This window comes from Rhipicephalus sanguineus, chromosome 9 (genome assembly GCF_013339695.2).
Source record: "Rhipicephalus sanguineus isolate Rsan-2018 chromosome 9, BIME_Rsan_1.4, whole genome shotgun sequence".
NCBI lineage: Eukaryota > Metazoa > Arthropoda > Arachnida > Ixodida > Ixodidae > Rhipicephalus > Rhipicephalus sanguineus.
Window position 1 is genome coordinate 21558722 of NC_051184.2, and position 20916 is coordinate 21579637.

General features: G+C 49.6%; 1 protein-coding gene across 3 annotated transcripts in view; it reads right to left on the bottom strand.

Annotated features, from left to right (window-relative positions):
* Nucleotides 1-20916, bottom strand: part of LOC119404739 (hillarin) — a 98743-nt gene that overhangs the window by 12695 nt on the left and 65132 nt on the right. Inside the window, exon 1 of one of the 3 annotated variants that reach the window (XM_037671407.2) lies at nt 10241-10482. The exons of the other annotated variants lie outside the window; for them this stretch is intronic. Within the exon in view, the coding sequence (XP_037527335.1) occupies nt 10241-10255 (15 nt within the window). The 5' untranslated portion in view covers nt 10256-10482. Of the gene's footprint in view, nt 1-10240; nt 10483-20916 lie in introns of those variants that run through there. 3 annotated transcript variants of the gene reach the window in all.

Genomic DNA, 20916 nt, shown 5'->3' on the forward strand with positions numbered 1-20916 from the left:
GCCGCCCCTGTAGTATGCTGATAAATATCGAAACAGAGAGACAGCCAGGCTACCCGCACCGACGCAACAGACGCGCCGACAAACGCAAACACCGACGTGGATTTGCATAAAATTCGCTTCGCTCGTTTTCGGCCGACGTCCTCCGTATAAGGAGGCGCAGAAGGGGTTCGCGGAGGCGATTAAGCCAAGCAGCAGACCGTGGTGACGTCACGAGTTGCTCTCCCCACCCAGCCTTGCCTGTACGTATATAACGCCGCACCCTCACGCAGCGTCGGTTCGTCCTGGCCTACAATGCTGCTCCCTGCGTGAAACAGTGGCCCAGTGCGAGGTCATTAATGGGCCTGTTATAGACGCATTACGCGCAGTGGACGTCTCTTTCTCTCTCTCTCGCCCACACTTTTCTGCATTACATCCAAAAGAGGGGGAGGGGGCGCTTCAACCTCTTTTGCAGACTCGAAGTAAAGAAACAAAGGCAATTATGCCGGCAGGCGCCCGGCATGCTCTCTTTTCCGAAGCCTTCTGGAAAACGCTGACCCACTATCCTGCAGCGTACTGCGGACATCATAACGAGAGTCGTACATGAAACGCCGGAGCAGGCTGGTTCACTGGAGTACGAGTTAGTTTAGGTTAGGGCAAAGTGTTCTGTTCGAAAATTACATTGTAGACCGAAAAAAACAAACAGGCAGCGATGTTTGAGAGAAAATGCCCACGCTTTTGAACAAGCGTGGCAGTAGTTTAACTATGTTTCCACATTTTCAAGGGCAGTGTAGACTTGGCGTGTATACGGGGAGCGATGTTCAGTAGCCGGGGAAACTCTTGAAGGAATGCGCAGACATGCAACGCTGATTCTATCGCAGAGTTGCGCCCAGTTACTTCAATGACGCAGCTTAGAATGCCTTACAGGAACATCGGCATTTGAATAACTACATCGTAAGTTACAACCAATGAAACCAATGAAACCAACAGACAGTTAAGACAAGGAAAGGATATAGGGACATTATCTGTCGTTTTTATCTGTAGTGTAATTATTACGATCTAAACTGATAGGAAATAAAGTGCACAAAAATGCACCCTTTCCGTCGGTGGGATCCGAAACCACAACCTTCGAATTGGTTGTGGGTTCGTATGCACACGACAAACAAAAGTCCGTACCAACAAACATCGCTATAAACGTAATATTGCGTACAGTACTTATCTGCAACAAGCGCTGACGTTTAACGTAACTCTGTAACAAAGGCGGCAGCCTCATATTTACAAAGGAATCATCGACAGGTTAGGGACAAGCAGAGACTGCAAGACAACAGGAAAGGCCAACGGATGCTTTAGTCTCAACAATCACGGTAGGTGTGCATACATTCGTTTAACTTAACAATGCGATAACGGACACTGCAGAGCGAACATAACACAAGCGATTGTGTGTCGAGTTCTCTGTGCGGTGTCTGATTTCGGGTCGCTATAAGAATGCTGTATGATTAGTTACAGCAACTTTCCCAGCAACAAGCTCTTTTGAAAGCGTCCGCGTGACGCGAGCCGAGGTTTTGCTTTTTGGCCGCAACTCTGCATATTGAAATTGACACTCGAACAAGCTTTTAAGGTTTGCTACATGACCGACTGCTTTGCTCATGTTGACGCGATCGCACGTGCACACGTATACGGTCTTGCGCAAATATTGACAGCACCACATGACACGCACATTAAACGCATCAACATACACATTCCCTACTCTGTAACAGCGAACGGAAATTTTCCCGAAGTAATTTTCGGATGTCACATGGTATTTATTTTGTTTTTTGTTTTTTTTTTGGGGGGGGGGGATTTGGCGGGCATCTGTAGTAAGCAGAAAGACACTGATACTTAGTAGATAGAAAGTTGGAAACTGTCTAATCGGACGTTTTGTAAAACCGATCGAGAACTTTTTCATTTGAACTTTTTGCGCGGCTTCGTTGCTTTAAATGCTGGCTAATTAATCTTGCACAATTAAGCAGAACACAAAGAATAGTGCGACTCACTCCATACAATAGTCTGCAACACGCATTTGGTCGCGTCGTCATACCCTGCGTCGGCATGTTTTAAAATTCTGGCTAGAATTAGCTGGGACACACGCTGTGTATCAAGGACAAACGGGTCCCCGAGAGCCAGCACGACTCGCGCGCGCGTCCGTAATTTCATTGTCTGCACTAAACACCGCGGCACCGAGTGGCACGCGGGGAGGACAATGACAATGCCGAGTAATTCGCGGGATCTGTTTTCGTGAAACCCGCGGCCGCCGTGGCGACCAAAGGAGCTTGCAGGAGCGATGCGCTGGGATTTGACCTAGAGACGTCGAAAACAGTGAAGGCTGCTGTACGCAAAACGAGGCGAAGGCCGTACTGCCTCCTCACATGCAGCGCGGGTAGTACAAAAAAACTTCAGCGCGCGTCAGGACATGTGATGCAACGGCGCATGGTGTGCTTATAGCGGAATCTCTTTATAATTTCATTTTTTTGTACATTAACATGCAAACAAATAAACTACAAACTACGCCACGAAAACTTATATAGACTGTATATAATGGCAGTGGTGTGATCTATGAAAAGAATGCTATGACAGCTGACCCAATACAGCATTATCAGAGATTTGTTATGCGTTACAGAGACTTAAACAGGCGATACCGAATGAGCCTACAATGTAAAGTATTCACTGAAAGATCACTTGAGATCATTGGCGTACGCAGAGTTGAACATTAGGAAGGAGGGGGGGTACAATGCTTCATCGCCAGTGATGGGGCAGGTCCTACTGAGTAGAAGTATGGGGCAGACTTGGCGCCCATCATCATCACGCGATGACGTCACCATATGACCTCACAGATCGCCAACGTGCTGACGTCACCATGTGACGGCACATAACGTGACGTCACATGATGACGCTATCACATGGCATCGTCGCTTGGTCAAAGGTAATAATAATAATAATATCTGGGGTTTAACGTCGCAAAACCACGATATGATTATGAGAGACGCCGTAGTGGAGGGCTCCGGAAATTTCGACCACCTGGGGTTCTTTAACGTGCACCTAAACCTAAGTACACGGGCCTCAAACATTTTCGCCTCTATCGAAAATGCAGCCGCCGCGGCCTTGGTCAAAGGTGGGCCGATCCCGGAGGCAGTGCAAAACCACGTTAGGTGCAGAAAGCTTTCGGAGGCGGGCGGGGAGGATGAGTGCATCGACTGAGAAAAATAAGAAGGAGCTGGATTTCGCCATCGAGTCGTCTTAGGCGAATGCATAGGGGACCCAGTGAGATTGCTTTTTTTTTTTCAGATCCTTCTACCACATATCTATTGCAGCGCAGAGGACTGTGTTCTTTCGTTTTGTGCCGTCTTACAGCGCTGTTTCCAGCATATAATCATGAACCAACGAGCCCCCAAATGCGTGCCCTTCAGCACCTCACTGAAGTCCCAGTAGCGGCACACTGCAACCAACCGGTCGTGTGTGATGGAATCGTACGATCAAAAACACGACGGCATACTTAAAGCCTACAGGGGGCAGCCTTCATTGCAGTTTGCCGACCTTGCAGACGCGACTTCATCCTCTGCATGCGAAAATAATTGCTGCGAATCAAAACTCGTCTGTGGTTTTACCCCAAGCCTTACACAATATAACGTTCTCTTCATTTATTTATTTATTTATTTACTTATTTATTTATTTATTTACTTTAATTTTCAGCCACGGACACGCCTACACGAAAGCAGAATTATGTACCGAAACGCAATCGTATAATCGAGGCGGCGGCTCGCCTATGCTGCAGGGAGGAATATTCCAGCAGAGTTTGGCGGCGATTGCATATATATATACTCATCGTGAGCCGCACGCGCATTCGCAAGAGCTCTCCGTGGTTAAAGCGAAGCGCGCTTTGAGAATCTAAAAAACGCAGCCCAAAGGTTGGGAGGAGTTTCGTTCGTCGGCGTAGACTAAAGAAGGGCGCGCGCTCATGCAACAACAACAGCAAGCTGGAGATAAAAAGAAAGTGTGCGTGTGTGTGTGTGTGGGGGGGGGGGGGGGGGGGGGGGGTCGGAACAAGTCTAACTAAAACCGGCCGGCGTCCTGGTTTCGCGGGAACGTATTCGCGCTCACAGGTATAAAACGACAATGTGTGCGGAACACTAACGCAACCGTGCGCACGCCTTTCCCAGCTGCTTCGAGATGCGGGCAGTAACCTCTGTAGCTGTTTTATATGTTGACCACACGCGCGCCGCTGTCCTGCGGCTCTTTTTAGTGATGCGATTCGCGCGTTCCTGTATAAGTCACGCTGGCCTTACGATATTCTGCGGCTTAGTTTGCATACGGAACGCGAATTGGTATCGAAAGGACAACCACGTGCTGTAATGCAGACCGGTCCACGCTCAAAGGAAATATGTTAACTTATTTATGCGGATTGCAAAAAGAGCGACGCAGGAGACTTCGTGCGAACATCCTCGAACCGCGACTTCTTTTTCTTTTTTTTTTCTTTTACGTAATTTTTAACACTGTTCTCACTGGACTTTACTGAGACCCCGCGTGGTCAGACACTAACATGGTACATCGGAAGTGCCACAGTTAGCATTTTTTTTTTTCCAAAGTATGCCCTTTCGGCGTTACGCGTACCACCTCCGCAAGGACGGGCAAGACGTTTCGAATGAGCACTATACAAGGTGAAACGCTTGCCAAGATTTTGAAGGTACGCAAAAGGTTTTGTCAACAGTGCGGCGTACGTGATGGCCCAGACGGAGTACTGAAGGCGTTTCCACCCAACGCGGTGCACTGTTAAAGGACTTTTGCCGCAAAAAGGAGTACTAATGGCGCAAGCCGTGTGCTAAAGGTGCTTTAACGAAGGGTGGTGTACTAAAGGTGTTTTGGTCAACGATGGTCGACGGGAAGCTTTTGGCCGACGGGTGAAACACGTTAATGCTCTGACAAATATTGGAACGTGTAATGGTGACATGCGACCATGACACACGTGAAAGTGTTACGTGCGGTTATTTAATTGACCCTTGGTACATTTAGCCATAGGTGTGCGCAGGGTTCCCCTCCAGGTGGGAGGGGGGGGGCGGAGGTTAGTCGCGGCGCCCTCCCCTCCCTATGAAGTCAATGTATGGGGCAGACATTGCGCCTCCCCCCTCCCTTCCTATGTGACTAGGGGGGGGGGGGGCGCCCCTCCCCGTTCCCCCTCTCTGTGCGTACGCCTATGCATTTAGCAATCCAGAGAACTAGATTAATGGAGGTTCACAAGTACAGCGGTTCCCAGGGCATTCCGGTTTGAAGTGGAAAACGTTTAGTTCATTAGTTCGCGAGTACATGAAGCACGCACAAACCGAAACTATGCGACGCGCATCAATGCGAATGGTCGGTGAACTTAATTTTTTCTTCCTTCATAGTTTCGACGAAGGCGTCTTACAACAGAGCTAAAAAACCAGGCGTCAAGGGTGGTTACTGACTGTCTCCATTAGAGACAAGACGCCAGCATGGAGAGAGATAATGACGTAAGGGTAACCATGGAGAAAGGAAAAAACCTTGCAAAGGAGCGTCACGTGACAATCTTGAAGCCGTGTCATAAAAAAATTAAGGGAAAGCAGGCCTTGGTCACGTGATAGGCAAGCGCTACTATTGGTCAGCTCGCTTTGGTTGCGTCAGCTGCGGGGCCGCCTAATTCTACACAGGAGGCACCGCGCACTGGTCGCGAGGGGCTGCGTCATAGGAGGTTGGCTTACAGAGGTTAAGTGAATCACGTGACGCTCCCTCTTAGTCTTTTTTTTTTTTCCTTCCTCCACGAGGGTAACCATCGCGCACATGGTCAAAACGTGCGAGTCATCCAGACGATTGGGGCTATTTCGCTTAAGAAGAAAAACACAAGAAAGGAAGTGTTGATGCCCAGGATGTTTCTGAGTACGTTTTCACTATTTCCTTTATTACAGGAACGAGACGACTCGGGCACTTCTTATTCCGAGTACTGCTACAGCGGTATATACTGTACTTTCCGTTCCCGGCTGTGCATCAACTCCGCGTTATTTCCGGAAGTGACGGGACCGTGGAACGAAAAGGCAAAAAAAAGCGCAACGATTACAAGACGCCGTTAGCCGCACGCAACACGAAACCTCCCACACGGGGGGGGGGGGGGGGGGGGGGCGGTTGTACTCTCCAATGCTAGCTAGCCTGAGGCTCACATTAGCAGTGGCACCGCCTGGAGTCGAGATGAGGGCCCTCCATCAAAATGGCTTTGGCGTGTGCGAACGTGGTGGAATCACGATGCGTGACAACACGATCAAACGAAACGAAAGAATAATAATAACAAAAAAAGAACGAAAGAAAGGAATACGAACGAACGAATCTAGGAAGGAAGGAAGGGAGGGAGGGAGAGAGAGAGAGAGACACACACACGAAAACGACGCACCGGAGCGCACGCGTACACCTTTTTTGTTGTTGTTGTTGTTACGCGTTTCTAGAGTCGTGTTTTGGTTCGGTCGCGTATACAGCTTTAAGATTCATCGTGTTCGCGGAAGGTTGTTCTCGTGGGAGCTCGAAGCTAACGCGAGATGACCGGACACGCGAAGACATCGTGCAATGGCCCCAGCGAAACTCATTCCCCACCCCTACAACTCCCCCCCCCCCCTTCCATGCCCCACCACAGCGAACTCGAGCGGAGACGAACAACGATTTGTCTCGAACAAAGAAGCTCCTACACTCGGCAAAAGAAATATAAATGCCGAGTACTACGAACAAAAGAAAGAAAGTCATGGAGGAACCATGCACAGTAATCACCGAAGCAACCTCAGCTTCCCTTGCTTCCCCTGCGAATGGTGGCCGCTTCGCCAATGAAGGAAGATAATCCGCGTCTCGCCACTTCATATGTTACGTTACAGTATTACGTAGGACCCTAGGCGGAGTTAAGAGGCATGCGCATGCAGTCGTCGGTGAACGCGTCTGGCGCGCATACTCGAAGGATTCGTGACCGCGCGCGCTGTTTTCTTTCCTCGTGAGCTATGGCACACGTCGCGTGTATGCTTAGAAGAGCGGGTACGTGGTGTCCGACGTGTCAGCGGCTCGCGCGGGTCGTTGGAGGCGACGACGGTTATCTTTCATCTCAGACCAGGTGTGATTTGTTCGCTTCGCCGTTCTGTAGCTGCAGCGCGCGTGTACTAAGACGTAAAAGAAGATACGCGTTGCGCATAGTTACTTATTCTGGATGACCAAGGGTCGCAGAGGTCACCTTCGTTCCGACGTGCCGCGTAATCACAGACAAGGCACCGTTGCGCCTCCTGTATTATACACTTTCAAGAATGCACTGTTAGTAAGATTCCATGCCGCCATTGCTTCGGCAAACATCGGGTTCATGTAATTCGTTGACTTTTCAAGCGCCTTCTCTTTCCACAGGGAATCGTATTAAAACTGGATACAGGCACGTGAGAAAGGGGGGGGGGGGTGCTGAAGGCTTTCAGAGGGGGTTAGATGTGTCTCACGTTCGAGTCGTTTTAGACGAACGCATAAGGTACCCCGTGAGTTTTTTCTGTATCCGTTGTTTCCTTGCTGGTATTTCGTCTTCATTCATGTACCACGTGGCCCAGCTATCGACACAGAAAGAAGGACATTGATATGCTGCGAAACGAAGCTTCTCTCCACGTAGATTCTAACGGGACAAGTTAGATCAGTAGCTTTTTAATCATTTTTTCTTTCACGGCAGTGGCGCCGGACCTTGCAATGGCAAAATCCTCACTAAAGAATTTAATGACCATCACGAGGTCCTGCGCCACCAGAGACCTTGGCACGCCGAGAACTCGATTGCTGGCGTCAAGGGTCTTGAGGCTTTTTAAGGAACCCGGTTTGGGCACGCAAGACGGAACTGGTGCGCGCACGGTTGGCGTATACGTATACGTCCCTTCTTAAATGTCAACGGCTAAGATTCCAACCGGTCGTCTGAAGCCAGCCACCATGAAAAACACGGCCTGTATTGTGCAGACAAAAAGTCAAGTGGCCGAGAAAGAACGGGAACTGCGATAACAGGAGCGAGGGGGGGGGGGGGGTCGCAAGTGCGCAGCTGTATACTGTGAACCTTGAAGTGTCACTGCGCAGAACACAATTCGCGCGTTCTGTGGCGCGTGTGTGGCCAAGAACCGTGTCACAAAAGCGTCACGCTTCTCAATACCGGCATGAACGCAGGCGGTCTTTCGAGACGAAGAACGGAAACCCAGCAAACACGTCACGCACACCGCAAAGGTTTTTTTTTCTTTTCGTGTTCTCTAGGAAGTCACCAAGCTAAGCAACAACCGTTGGCTTCGTTCAGAAGGGGGGGGGGGGTATATCTTCGAGAAGTTATACGTAATGGCTTCGAGAAGGTATACATAAATGACATTTCAAATAACGATGAAAAAATCCGTAAACAAGGCTTCTTCAAGGCTGGAAGCTCCAGCCTTGAAGAAGACAAGTCCACTTGTCGAAACGTCGGCTCGAGCACCCACCCCCTGTTTTACGGATTTTTTCATCGCAATCTTCCACTTTCTGTCGTTTTTTTTGGATTTCAAATAACGGTTCTCTGAGCTTCTCAAGGCACGTAAAGCTCGCGGCCACCTAGCCAATAAGCGACTAGGGCACAAGGAAAGCATTCAATCGCCCCTACAGGCTAGACATTCCTAACTGGCCCACAGGGCTACCACGACGCTTACGGCTGCCCACACCCGATTTGGCGCTGAAACTTGAAACCACACCTGCGCTATCCATCTTTTGCAGCGTGGCCGAACGGCAACAATTAGTGCTAGCCTCCATTCCAGGCGACGTCGACCCAATATTGCTACTCCTTGTAGAAGTACGCGCCACCACCGCAAGATGCCCCCACGAGCGCAAAAAGAAAAAAAAAAAGAAGCCGTGAACGCAAGCAGCAGACGCCCACAAACAGACGCACACGCGCGCATTCCAGTGGGAGGCAGACGATGTTCATTTTATGCTTTTATTTTTTCATTAACCTCGCTTTAAATCACGGCGTTTGTCTTGCGCGCCTCGCGACTTATTAATTGCCCCGACGACCCACAAAAGAAACTGTCGGCCGGGCTTTTATCGCTCGGCGCTGCGATCGTGGCGATACTAGCGCGACCGCGATTCACATGACGGCGAAGGAGTGGCGTTCAAGGCTGCATGACTTCGACGGAGCCTGCTATACATAGAAACGCCGCGTCGAACTCTCAAGCGCCAGAACTTTCGTACGACGTGCCGCGGACAGAAAGTCGATCGAAGGCAAGCCCCAAAATGGGCGGCGCGCACTGGTTTTCATCCATTCAATTTTTTATTATTATTTCGAAAGCCTGACCTTACGTATAGGCATAGTAACGCGCGGTGTCAAAAATAAACATGCAAATTCGCTTCATGTATGAAGTCTAACGGTGAGCGGTGGAACGGTCCCTGAATCCAGCGATCAAGGTCGGGTGGTCGGCCAGGCCTGTTGCTTAAATACAGGCCTGTGCTAGTCCGCAGCAAGTGTGTCGTAGTCACATTGCGGATTGGGGCGTCTCAAAAAACGATTGGTCGAGACTTGTACTCATCCCAGTAGGGGTACCTGACTTGTTAAATATTCGCAGCATGCAATATCGCTCACCACACAGCGTCGAACACTTACGGGCTTTTAATTTTTAGATAAGGAGAGCTAAGGATTAGCAAATTATGCTTCAATACAAGTAACTAATACATCTTTACGTGGTACTGTCGGCGTCAGTGTTTTTATAGTTGGTTACCTTCAGTGTTTATGCTAACCATCTGTTTGTCCACAGTCAGCTATCTTCGATACAATATTGTTGTTGATCTTGATGTCTCAGATGGCTGCGAAACTTCTCTCGGCGTGTCCACGGATTCGTGTTCAACCAAGCAAGAGCAGTCGGAAAACTCTCGCAAGAAAGTTGCACTGTTCCGAATAAATGCGAGAAGTGTATTGCGCAACGTCACCGCTGAACCTAGTTTACATGCAGCACGTGCCATTGCGGACCTCCGCGTTTGACAGTTGTTCGCTAGCTCAGACATTTTTCTTCTAAAAAGAGAGAAAGAGAGGGTCGGCGAAGTGCCAAAAAAGGCGCCACAGTTCGAGACTTCACAGCCATTGGCAGGTACCCTATCTCAGCCAAAGGCTGGCAACAACTGAAAGCACAAGTAAACAAACTGTCGTTCTCGAATGAATATATGCGCGACCACTAAGCCTAAGCTAGACAGCGCCGCGGGCAAAGGAAAAAAACGAGCAAAGGCATCTACTCACAACCAAAACCTCCATGGTGGCCGACTTATACTCTGCTTTCCCTTTCTCCAAGAACGCAGCTTTCCGTCCGCTGATATCAATCGAAACGATTATCGAAGTCTTAAAAACACCGAGCAGACGGCACCGATACGCCGTACTCCTTGGGGACGCGCTAGAAGACGAACGCGAAACAGCTGCGGCGTGTACGACCACGCATTGGGCGGGGCTTTGCAGTGGTGGCACCTCCAAAAGAAAGAGACGACTCGGTGAGCATTTGATAAAAAGCAAATACAGAGGAGCGAAAAGAAAGACGTCGATTCGGAGCGTGGGCCGCGGACCCGCCGAGGGCCGAGCGAAAAACAAACGCCGCCGCGCCAAAGGAGCTCCGAGATAGGAGCTCCGTTAGGGAGTGAAGCAAGCAGCTCGCAACCAAGGACGCAGCGAGCAGAGATCGGAGAAGACCATTCATGGGCAGGGTGCCGCGATGGAATCGCGCGAATGCCGTCATATTTGTTTGTTTACCGCAGAGGTTTCCAGACGGCTAAATAGATGGCGCCTGCAGTACAAGAGCAATAGAGTTACTGTGTATGCTACCTTTACCTTAAGACGGCAGGAAGTGGAAGATGGAGGCTTGCGTTGAAAAAAATCCGTAAATAGGGGGTGGGTGCTCGAGCCGACGTTTCGACAAGTGGACTTGTCTTCTTCTTCAAGGCTGGAACTTTACCTTAAGGTAGCATATACAGTAAATCTAAGACCAGTACAGTCCCTTGAACATGGAGCCCTCGAAAGATCAGGCAAATTGGGAGACAAAAGAAGAGACCACGGATCAGGAGGAGGAGGAGGAGGAGGAGGACACAATTTATTAAATAAATTGTCCTAGGGCGGGACGAGTGGCCGTGCTTGGCATAGAGATTTATAAAGGCAGCAAAAAAAAAAGAAAGTCAGAAGGGAAAATCTGAATAATACACGCAAGGGGCAGCGCCATTGCAGGGGCGTTGCCAGAATTTTTTTTCCCGGAGGTCTTCAATCACCCTTTCTGTATGTGCGTGCGTGTGTTTGTATACGCTGGCCGAACAGTCGAAAATGATATGATGAAACGGATTTCTATTTGGTGACTGACCATGGTGCTTCGACATCAACAGCGCGAATCAGAACTATAGGTCGTGGTGGTAACAGGTACGCGGATTCGCTACTAGTTTGCCGCAATATATATCTGTGAGTTTGCAAGACACACTTAACCTTTGTGTAGACCTATTGAGGAATTGCAATGCAGTCCGAGGGTAAGTGTATACTGTAGCGCTTCAGTCAGACGACTGCACTGCCATCCCCAACACGTCCGCACAAAATTTAGTCTTCCGCATGGCCAACCAATGATGAACGCGCTTGTTTTATCGATACGTTCTGTTGTATATACTTCTTCCAATGCCGCTCATGGTGTGCCGACTGTGTATCGTGGCGCCAAAGACGATGCTCATGATAATCATGCACACGAACTAACAAATCAACCAAATAAAACTTAACCATTCTCTATATCAAAACTACTCGACACACACGCATAGACCTTATTTCTCTGACACGCGTGTACGCGCACGCGCAGTAGCACAAATCCCGACAAACTCCACGTCTACCAGGAGTTTTACCAGTAGACGATTAGTCATACATGTCGTGGCGCTCCGGGCTAAACGCCGCGCCTTCCTAACAGGCCTTCAAGCCCATATTATGCACACAAGAGTAACAAGCGGAGCTACCGTGTTCCGCTTTAATACACAACCTGGCAAGGAGACCGCGGAACGCTAAAGGGTGCGCCCGGTCGTTCGAATGCCCGGCGACCCAAATAAAGTAAATCGAAGCTCGGAGACGAATGACACACCACGGAAAAGTGGACAGTCTGGAAACTGCGCGCGGCGCCGATCGGCTACATACTATGCGTATAGACTATTCCCACTGGCAACAGTATTCAGCGCGAGCGACGGGACGCATATGCGAGTCATTCACAGGGTCTGTCCGTAAGCTAAGAGACTGGGTCCGGCAAAAAATTATTGATCCAATCGGTAGATATTAAATTCTTGAAAATAGTTTTCGTTGGGCGTCGATACATCGCCATTACAACGCGATTCCGACGTTGCAAAGGCTCCCTAAAAGTCAACTGTTGTGACTCTCTCAAAGACTCTGTTACAGGCTAAAGACCGTTAATTTGGATGGCGGGAACACCGTCGAGACGGTTATCATTGTGGCTTCTGTTCTTCGGGAACAGAAAAGTCTGTCGGGCTCACATCAGTGCTGATGCAGTCCTGATAGAGCCCCGATGCGAGCCCGACAGACAAGAGACGCTAAAAAGGGCACGTGACGTTTCGGCGGTGTTCACGCCATCCAACGGGCTGTAACAGTCTCAAAGAGGTCGCGGCAGCTGACTTTCAGGGAGCCTTTTCAGCGTCGGAATCGCGTTGTGATCGGTGTGTCGACGCCCGAGGAAACTATTTAGAAAATTATAATTTATATGTACCGATCGGATCCATAAATTTTTTACCAGACCCGGACTCATTACTTTCCGGACATACCATGTATGCTAGTACAGGCACGTAGCCAGGATTTTTTTTCGGGCGGGGGGGGGGGGGGGGCCCAAGGCCTAATTGTTCGAAAGAAAGTATTTCCATGGCAAAAATCATACCATGTATGCTAGTATTGTTTTTCGCGGCTGCAACTTAAGCTGTGCGAGTCAGATGCCGGGACCGAGTCTGGAATGCTTCTCACACGAGAGGACGCCGTCAGCGGAGCGAGCGACTTGTCCTCATTTGTAGTACGGCCCAAACCGGCGACGAAGAAAAACAGAAAAAAGAAACAGAAGGAACAGTTAAGAAAGCGGGACAATGGCGGTGAGACTCGGGTGCGCCGTTCCGTTTGTGGGAAAAAGAGACCTCCTCGCGCGACGAACGACCTCATTGTCTCTTGTGGAAATGCCGAGGCGCGGCGCGCGCGACGACTTGTCGCCTATGTGGACTGTCTGTGTGTGTGTGTGTCTGTCTGTGTGTGCGTGAACCCGCATAGACCACCGTCACCGCCGCCGCATCGGCAGAACGTGCGTGTCACGGGACCTAGATTTTCCTATCGGTGCTTATACAGCAGAGGTCCCGCGGCCCGACAAGCGTGTGGTTCTTCAATCCTTGCCGAAAGTGAACGGGCCACCGAGCATGCCGCCGACGTCGACTGATTGGTTTTTCTCTTCCACGTGTCTGAGCGTTTGAGCGACGACTGCGTGGGATTGTGATGAGTATGATGTACAGGAGCTCAGCGAAGATCTCTCGAGGGGACTTCCATTCGTGCGGCAGCGGTGACGTCGGTTAAACCCTTAGAGGAAAGTGACCGAGCATGCCCCGAGTTCGAAGTTGAGCTTATTAGACGAAGGCGGAGGGGTCGGCCTGAGCTAGTGTGCTATGACCTGCTACGCTGCACAGGGCGAAAGGAAGCGGGGGAGGGACGTAACCAGAAATTTTTCTCGAGGGGAGGGGGGGGATTCAACCACCCTTTGTGCAAGTCTGCGGGTGTGTTTGTATGTGTGCGCCTATACACTGGAATCTCGCTGATAGGATTCTGCATAATACGCTTTTCAGCCTAATACGTTTTTTTTCTTTGTTCCCCGCCAACGTTCCTTGGAAATAATACATTTTAAATGCGGTTAATGCGGGCACATTTTTGCCCGAAATTGGATAATACGACCGCGAAAGAGGATCTTGACCGATATATTCAGGAACCCTACGTTTATTCTTCGATATATACCAGCTTATTTTCTTTCTTTTTTTACTTTTCAGTAGAACTTACTCCTAGACATTGAAGAGAAGCAAGTGCAGCGCAAATTGATCACCTACTTTAATGTTGGTCAATAAAAGTGAGTTGCTGACGGAGCGTGCATATTTTCTTGCCTGTTTGTAACTTCTTTGGTTAATACGATTTTTGAATATTACGTTTTATTTCCCGGTTCCCGCGAAAAAAAATAGTATCAACTAGATTCCACTGTATATACACATGCAAAATTGAAAACTTTCGGGGGAGGTTGAACCCCCGCCCCCCCCCCCCCCCCCTCTCCGACTACGCAAGCGGAAAGGGGAAAAGGGCGACGGTGTATGGTGATAGGGAAAGGAGGAAGTGAGGCGTGCGTACAATAACAACGTAACGCCGTAACTACTCCGAGTCTAGTATCCAGTCCAGTACTCCTGAACTGGCCTTGTAGCAGATGCGGACACTGTCTGGTCTGACATTGCGAACGAAATGCAACTTCCACTTCGCGTTTCCATTCTGGTGTCCTGCTAGCGTAGAAGCCAAGTTTCGCAGCTGATGTATTAGCGAACTATATGCCTATAGAAGACAACATTCGTACTGCGCAAACTTACGAAAATGAATTCAAAGTCGTCCGCTGTGACTCAACGGACGAAACGGAAACGTTCCGCTTTCAAGGCGCCGCTATTCTCGTCGACCAACTTTGTCGCCGTGCCGTCAAGCCTCAACGATGATGTAGACTATATAGACATCATACGCGCATAAATATATACACACGCGGTAAAGCACACGCGAAACTTGACGGTCATTTACATATTGTCTGACGCGACACTCTCCGCTTAGCGGTATATAAGTTGCTTTGCATTCTGGTCAGCGTCGCGTGCCTTCCTGCACGCGCTGCCGTCGATCGGGACGACGTCGGATTACAAGTCGCCGCGACGAGACCCTCGAAGACACCACTTCCCCGTTTGTATGTAGTGTACATACACGCCGACGTGCCTGTAGTACACGGCTCTCCCGGGCGCGACAACAACTCGGCGATGTGTGTACCGAAGTGGATCGGACCGAGCTCCCCCGTCTAGCGGACCCCAGCTTCGGCTGTCCTCTCTTCGCACGGTGGAAGATTTTGCGTCTCCGACAGACAACAATGGTCCATCTCTTCCTCCTCGCCCTCCTTCGGGACAAATATAAACCCGCCCGCTCGCTGTGGTCTCGGCCGGACGCGCCCGGACGTCGCACGCCTGTCAGACAAGTTGTGGTCGGTGTATAGCTCGTTGAGCGAAGACAAAGCCAGGAGGTACACGGTTGCCTACTGTTGCCGGCTCCGTACTGAAGCTGACAACTCGTGACACACGTTCATATACTTCATTTCTTGTCAAGATTGTCGAGTTTGACCCAGGGCGCTCACCTTAATTTAATAATCGTTGGGGTTTAACGTCCCAAAACCACGATACGATTATGAGGGCCGCCGTAGTGGAGGGGTCCGGAAATTGCGACCACCTGGGATTCCTTAACCTGCACCTAAATCTGAGCACACGGGCCTCCAGCATTGACGCCTCCATCGAAAATGGGGCCGCCGCGGCCGGGATTCGATCCCGCGATCTTCGGGTCAGCAGTCGAGCACCTTTAACACTAGACCACCGTGGCGGGCCATGCGCGAAACGAGGACAGTCGCAAAGGTTTTTTTAGCTTGTCCGGTGTTGCGGCGTATGCAGAGTTGTTTACGGAATATACTGGGTTACCGGACGCGATGCATCTTGTGACGTTTCCTGCAGCCACAATTACGGACACTTGTTTTCGCGAAAAAAAAAAAAAAAAAGCCCAGCCACACACACAGAAGAGGAGCCGGAGAGTGAGGGACGCGCGGACGGCGCGTGCGGACGGGGTAGTGGCGACGCGGCCCAACAAAGACCGCAGTCGTCGCTGTCGCCGCAGACGTGCTGCGGTGGTTGCGGCGACGGGGAACGAGGCGGTCTCCTCTTCTCGGCGTCGCTCTCTTCCGGCTTTCATTCGACGTCGTCGTCGCCAACAAAGGAAGCCGGCCGCGGCTGGCTCCCCCCAAGAAAGGAAAAAAGAAACCGTCGCCGCTTAAAGCTCTTCATTCCTCGTTGCGGCTGCTTTCGGAGCGCCAGACGCGAGAGAGAAGGACCGGGCCCCGTTTGGTGATGACGCGGTGTTATATATGGGCTTCAAAGAGAAAGCCACTTGCGCCACAGCCAACCGCACTCGCTTTTTTTGCTTTAAAACGCCGAGGACAGCTTCCTCTCAGGCTCGGGTCTTTCCTTAGCCAGGCCCGCTTCTATATACCCTGGAGCGAAATCTTCAAAAAAGCTGGCGACTGCTAAAATTAACAGTCCTGTTTGTTTGCCTCGGCGCTCAGTGTTACACATCATTAAAGTAACGACAAACCAATTCAACCTGCAGAACGCTGTTAGAAAACTGTTCCCATTCATTCGGAAAAAAAAAAAAGGAGTGCAATATTCGCAGAACAAAGAAACCCGAACTTTGCTTTCTTGAACTTCTAGCTGAAACGGTGGCAGTGACGTCAGTGTGGCTGGCGTCAACTGCGAGCGAGCACTCGGTCGTTGCGTCAGTTACATCATCAATACAGCGACTGAAACATATATATTATATATATATATATATATCAAGACAACAAGCATAACCTTGTATAGTATAGTATAGCAAGAGTTGGGAAACAGACAAGGGAGAGGGTAAAAGCCTAGCCAAGCCAAGCCAGGGACAGCTGGGTGCCCACCAGCTCTGCTGTGGCCCAGCCTTGTGCGACTTAGCGGGCTAATTTTTCATTCATTCATTCATTCATTCATTCATTCATTCATTCATTCATTCATTGAACGAACCATTTCCTCGGCTGAACGAGCGAGCACGCATAAAACGATGATGCAGGAAACAAAAAAAGAGTCAGCACACTTAGGGCAGAAACGCCATCTCTCCAGGAATAGCTAGTCAACGTTAGCATATTTTGCGTTGGTGGAACTCGAGCAGCTGCCAAGAATCTGAACAACGCTCGGAATGAGCGAGCGGCGAGCGCTTGACCGTGAATATCTGGCAAGTTTACGGGCTAGTGGGTTGCGTAAAGTAGTCAAGCAAGTTAAGCGATAAATAAAAAAAAAAAAACTTAGATTAAAAGACAAACGTTGTATACACTGATGCGGCCAAGTGGTAACATAATTCGCTATCGGAGCAAGGAATCCAGATAAGGGCATCCCACATAAGGTGCACGAATATTATTAAGGCGAAAGCCTTAGATGCCTCATCCGTGTGACTGTCGGCGGCAACACGAGTGATGCAATAATAATATCTGGGGTTTAACGTCCCAAAACCACGATATGATTATGAGAGACGCCGTAGTGGAGGGCTCCGGAAATTTCGACCACCTGGGGTTCTTTAACGTGCACCTAAATCTAAGTACACGGGCCTCAGACATTTTCGCCTACATCGAAAATGCAGCCGCCGCGGCCGGGATTCGATCCCGCGACCTTCGGGTCAGCAGTCGAGCGCCATAACCACTAGACCACCGTGGCGGGGCAACACGAGTGATGCAGAAAACCATCATCGCGTGATGAAGTTACAGTATGACGTCATCGTGACGTCACAAGCGGCCAAAATTTGTGACGTCATTACACGACAGTCGCTTGGTCAAAGGTGGGCCGATCCCGGAGGCACTGCAAAACCACGTTGGGTGCAGAAGGCTTCCAATGCCTCCGATCTCTGAGGCAGTGCAACACCACGTTGTGTTCAGAAATCTATAAGGGACCGCGTGACTTTTTCGCATACACGTTAACGTACTGCAGGTGCTTAGTTGCTGCGCTACCCTTCTGCAACTTAGAACGACAGAAGGTTGGGATAGGAGGTACGGATTCATCGTGAAAGACGTCGAGGCGTGCAGCCATTAGACCTGTCCTCTTTACGATCTTGCGTAGTCGTGAAAAAAAAAAAAAAAGAGCACCCGCTGACGGTGCGTAGTCCATACAGATGAGACAGAATAACAGAAGACGAACGCTCCCGTCCCAAGGGCAAGTGCATGCAAGACGCAGAGCGAAAGAAAAGCCGAAGGAATGCCTTCAAGCAGGAGTTGACCTCGAAGCCGCCTTGTCCTGTACACCGCGGACGGAAAATAAACGAGTCGGGATGGGCTCTTTTGTCGCAACGCCCAGACAGGAGGTGAAGATGTATTGCCGCTTTCGCCACCAAGGATCAACCTCGCCAGTGGAAACGCAAATTACTCGTGTACTAGACTGCCGCAGACTCGCGTTATATCCCCGGTTAAAGTATCCCTGCCTACTCTTTCACTTATCCGCCTGCCCACAGGCCGCGCTATCCGTGCATCTGTGGTTCGTGCCCGTTTGTCTGAAGTCCTTTGTGTGTCCTATGAATAACCACGAAGAAGCCGAGCGCTGGGCAGCTGAAATTATATTTTTTTTAAAACAACGAAGTTGTTGTAGTTCGCCGTAGTTTGTCTGGTGTTGCAAAAAAGAATAAGAAAAAAAAAAACTCCACAGGTGGATGTGCGCCACAGAAATTTGGCAAGCCCCACTACTGAGTCTCGTCTGCCTACCTAACTTTCTGTCTCTCCCTCGCGCGCTTGCCTTCTCTCGGAATCCAGTCTATTACTCTGAATAACCACCGGCAATATTTCCTTCGCGCTGCATTCCCTGCCCATGCCCATTTCTTCTTGATGTCGACTAAGAAATCCTTAGCACCCGTCTGTTCCCTGACCCATTCTGCTCTCTTCTTGTCCCTTAAGGTTCCACCTATTATTTTCCTTTCCGAGGATCGCTGCGTAGTCCTCAATTTAGGATTAAACCTCTTCGTAAGCCTCCAGGCTTTTGCTCCGTAAGTACCGGTAAGATTCGGGTGTTATATACCTTTTTTTCTTCTGTACTGACACGAAAATGTCGGTGTCACTGTCTCCGTGTGTGCGGACGATGCTGTGGGCGTAGGACGTCTCCTTAACGATAATCTTAATTAGTATGTTGAAGTGGAGACAAATTATCACTTGGAACACCAAAATGGCAATTGCGGGCTCTCAGATATGATCCCCGATATGATCACACAGGGCATTTTTTTATTATTTTTTTTATTTTTTCACAATGAAGGAGCACGTATGAGTTATACGGTACGGAAGCTAACGGATATATTCTACAGAGCAATCTACAGGTCCTTCAAGTCCCGCAGTTTGTTCCTATATTCAAGATCGCTCAAACGTCCAGGTTGCCTAAATCGTCTCGTCAGTCATACCCTTTCCTGCATAGTTTAAAGAAAGCTAATCTTATACAGGATTCCAATTCAGTGCATCCCTTGAAAGCAGTCCACCCCATTCAACAGAGATAAGTGGTCGTAAAAACAAAAAAATACCACAACAGAAGAGCGGGGGAGGCGTGGAATCGCTGTGGGCGCGCCGATCGAAACATAATATAGCTGCTCCATTGTTTACTTAGTCACATAGAAGGCCGCCCCCCGTCAGATTGCCTTCGCATACCAGTTGCACGCAGTCAATATGATCTTGACCCGCACCATCAACGAAGTCATACTCGCATTTTGATCGTAACAACAACAACAAAATAGCTTCGACCTCACGGGCGAAAGAATGAAGCATGCAACGCGACCGACCTTCAATAGACCGCGCGCCAACTCCGCACCGGCTCGGTCCGACAAGGGCGGTCGACCTGAATTCGACAGGAGGAATAATAATCAACCAGTCGGCCATAAAACGCGGGCGCATAAAAGGGGGGCGAGCATAGGCCATTTAAGCGGACGCAAGTCGCCGTCGCATGCATCATCCTTCACGTAACAGCGCCGTTGGGAAAGAAAAAAAGACCGAGAGTCGTCTTCCTATTGTCACTTCGCTTACTGTCGCGCTTCAGCTTGCGTAACGTGCCTACCCCGCAACCACTCGCTATAAGGAAACTAAAGGGCGTTCGCAATAAAAGCGCAAGTGAAAAGTTTTGCGGTGTTACGTTGCGTAAACTGAAATACCGGCTAATTTTCATAAGATATCGAACGGTACCGAATAACAAACAGCCAATACTTAGCCAACGTTGATCCATTCATACATCCATCTCACCGTCCGTCCTTGTGTGTTTGAGTGAGTGAGTGAGTGAGTGAGTGAGTGAGTGAGTGAGTGAGTGAGTGAGTGAGTGAGTGAGTGAGTGAGTGAGTGAGTGAGTGAGTGAGTGAGTGAGTGAGTGAGTGAGTGAGTGAGTGAGTGAGTGTGAGATGTAATGAGGAGAGGCAGGGACGTTAACCAGAACATAAATATCCTGTTTGCTACCCTGCAAAGGGGAAGAGGAGACATAAAAGTAAAAAAAATGAAGAATGGCAGAGGGAAGGAGACTAGCCGGAAACACACACACACACACACACACACACACACACACACACACACACACACACACACACACACACACACACACACACACACACACACACACACGAATTTCACAATCGTTCAGAAAGGCGGGTAGCTCGCAGAAACTACGGCAGCGCCTTTCGTCGCTTTGTGGTGCGAAGCTCGAGCTTTCCGGCATTCCAAGATGGATTGCTCAGAAAGCTGCATAAAATACACTGAATAATAAAAAGTGCACGGCTTGAAACTTTCATAACGTTTGTATACACGCATTACAATGCAGTACATTCCCTAGTGGAACATCCGCGGACCGTCCACTCCAGAGATTGTCCGAATAGATATAGGTCAATAAGGCAGTATATACATATGCCTAAAGACGGCATGGCGCACGGAATGTGTGCCAGCGCGCGTCGACAGCCCTAGTGAACGGAACGAAAACTGGTTCGCTTATATCCTGCCGTACAGGTATCGTTCCTGCATACCCAACACCGAACCTTACGCGGGAGGAAAACAAAATGAAACAGAAGGCCGGACATTCGCCTCACGTTCTTGTCGC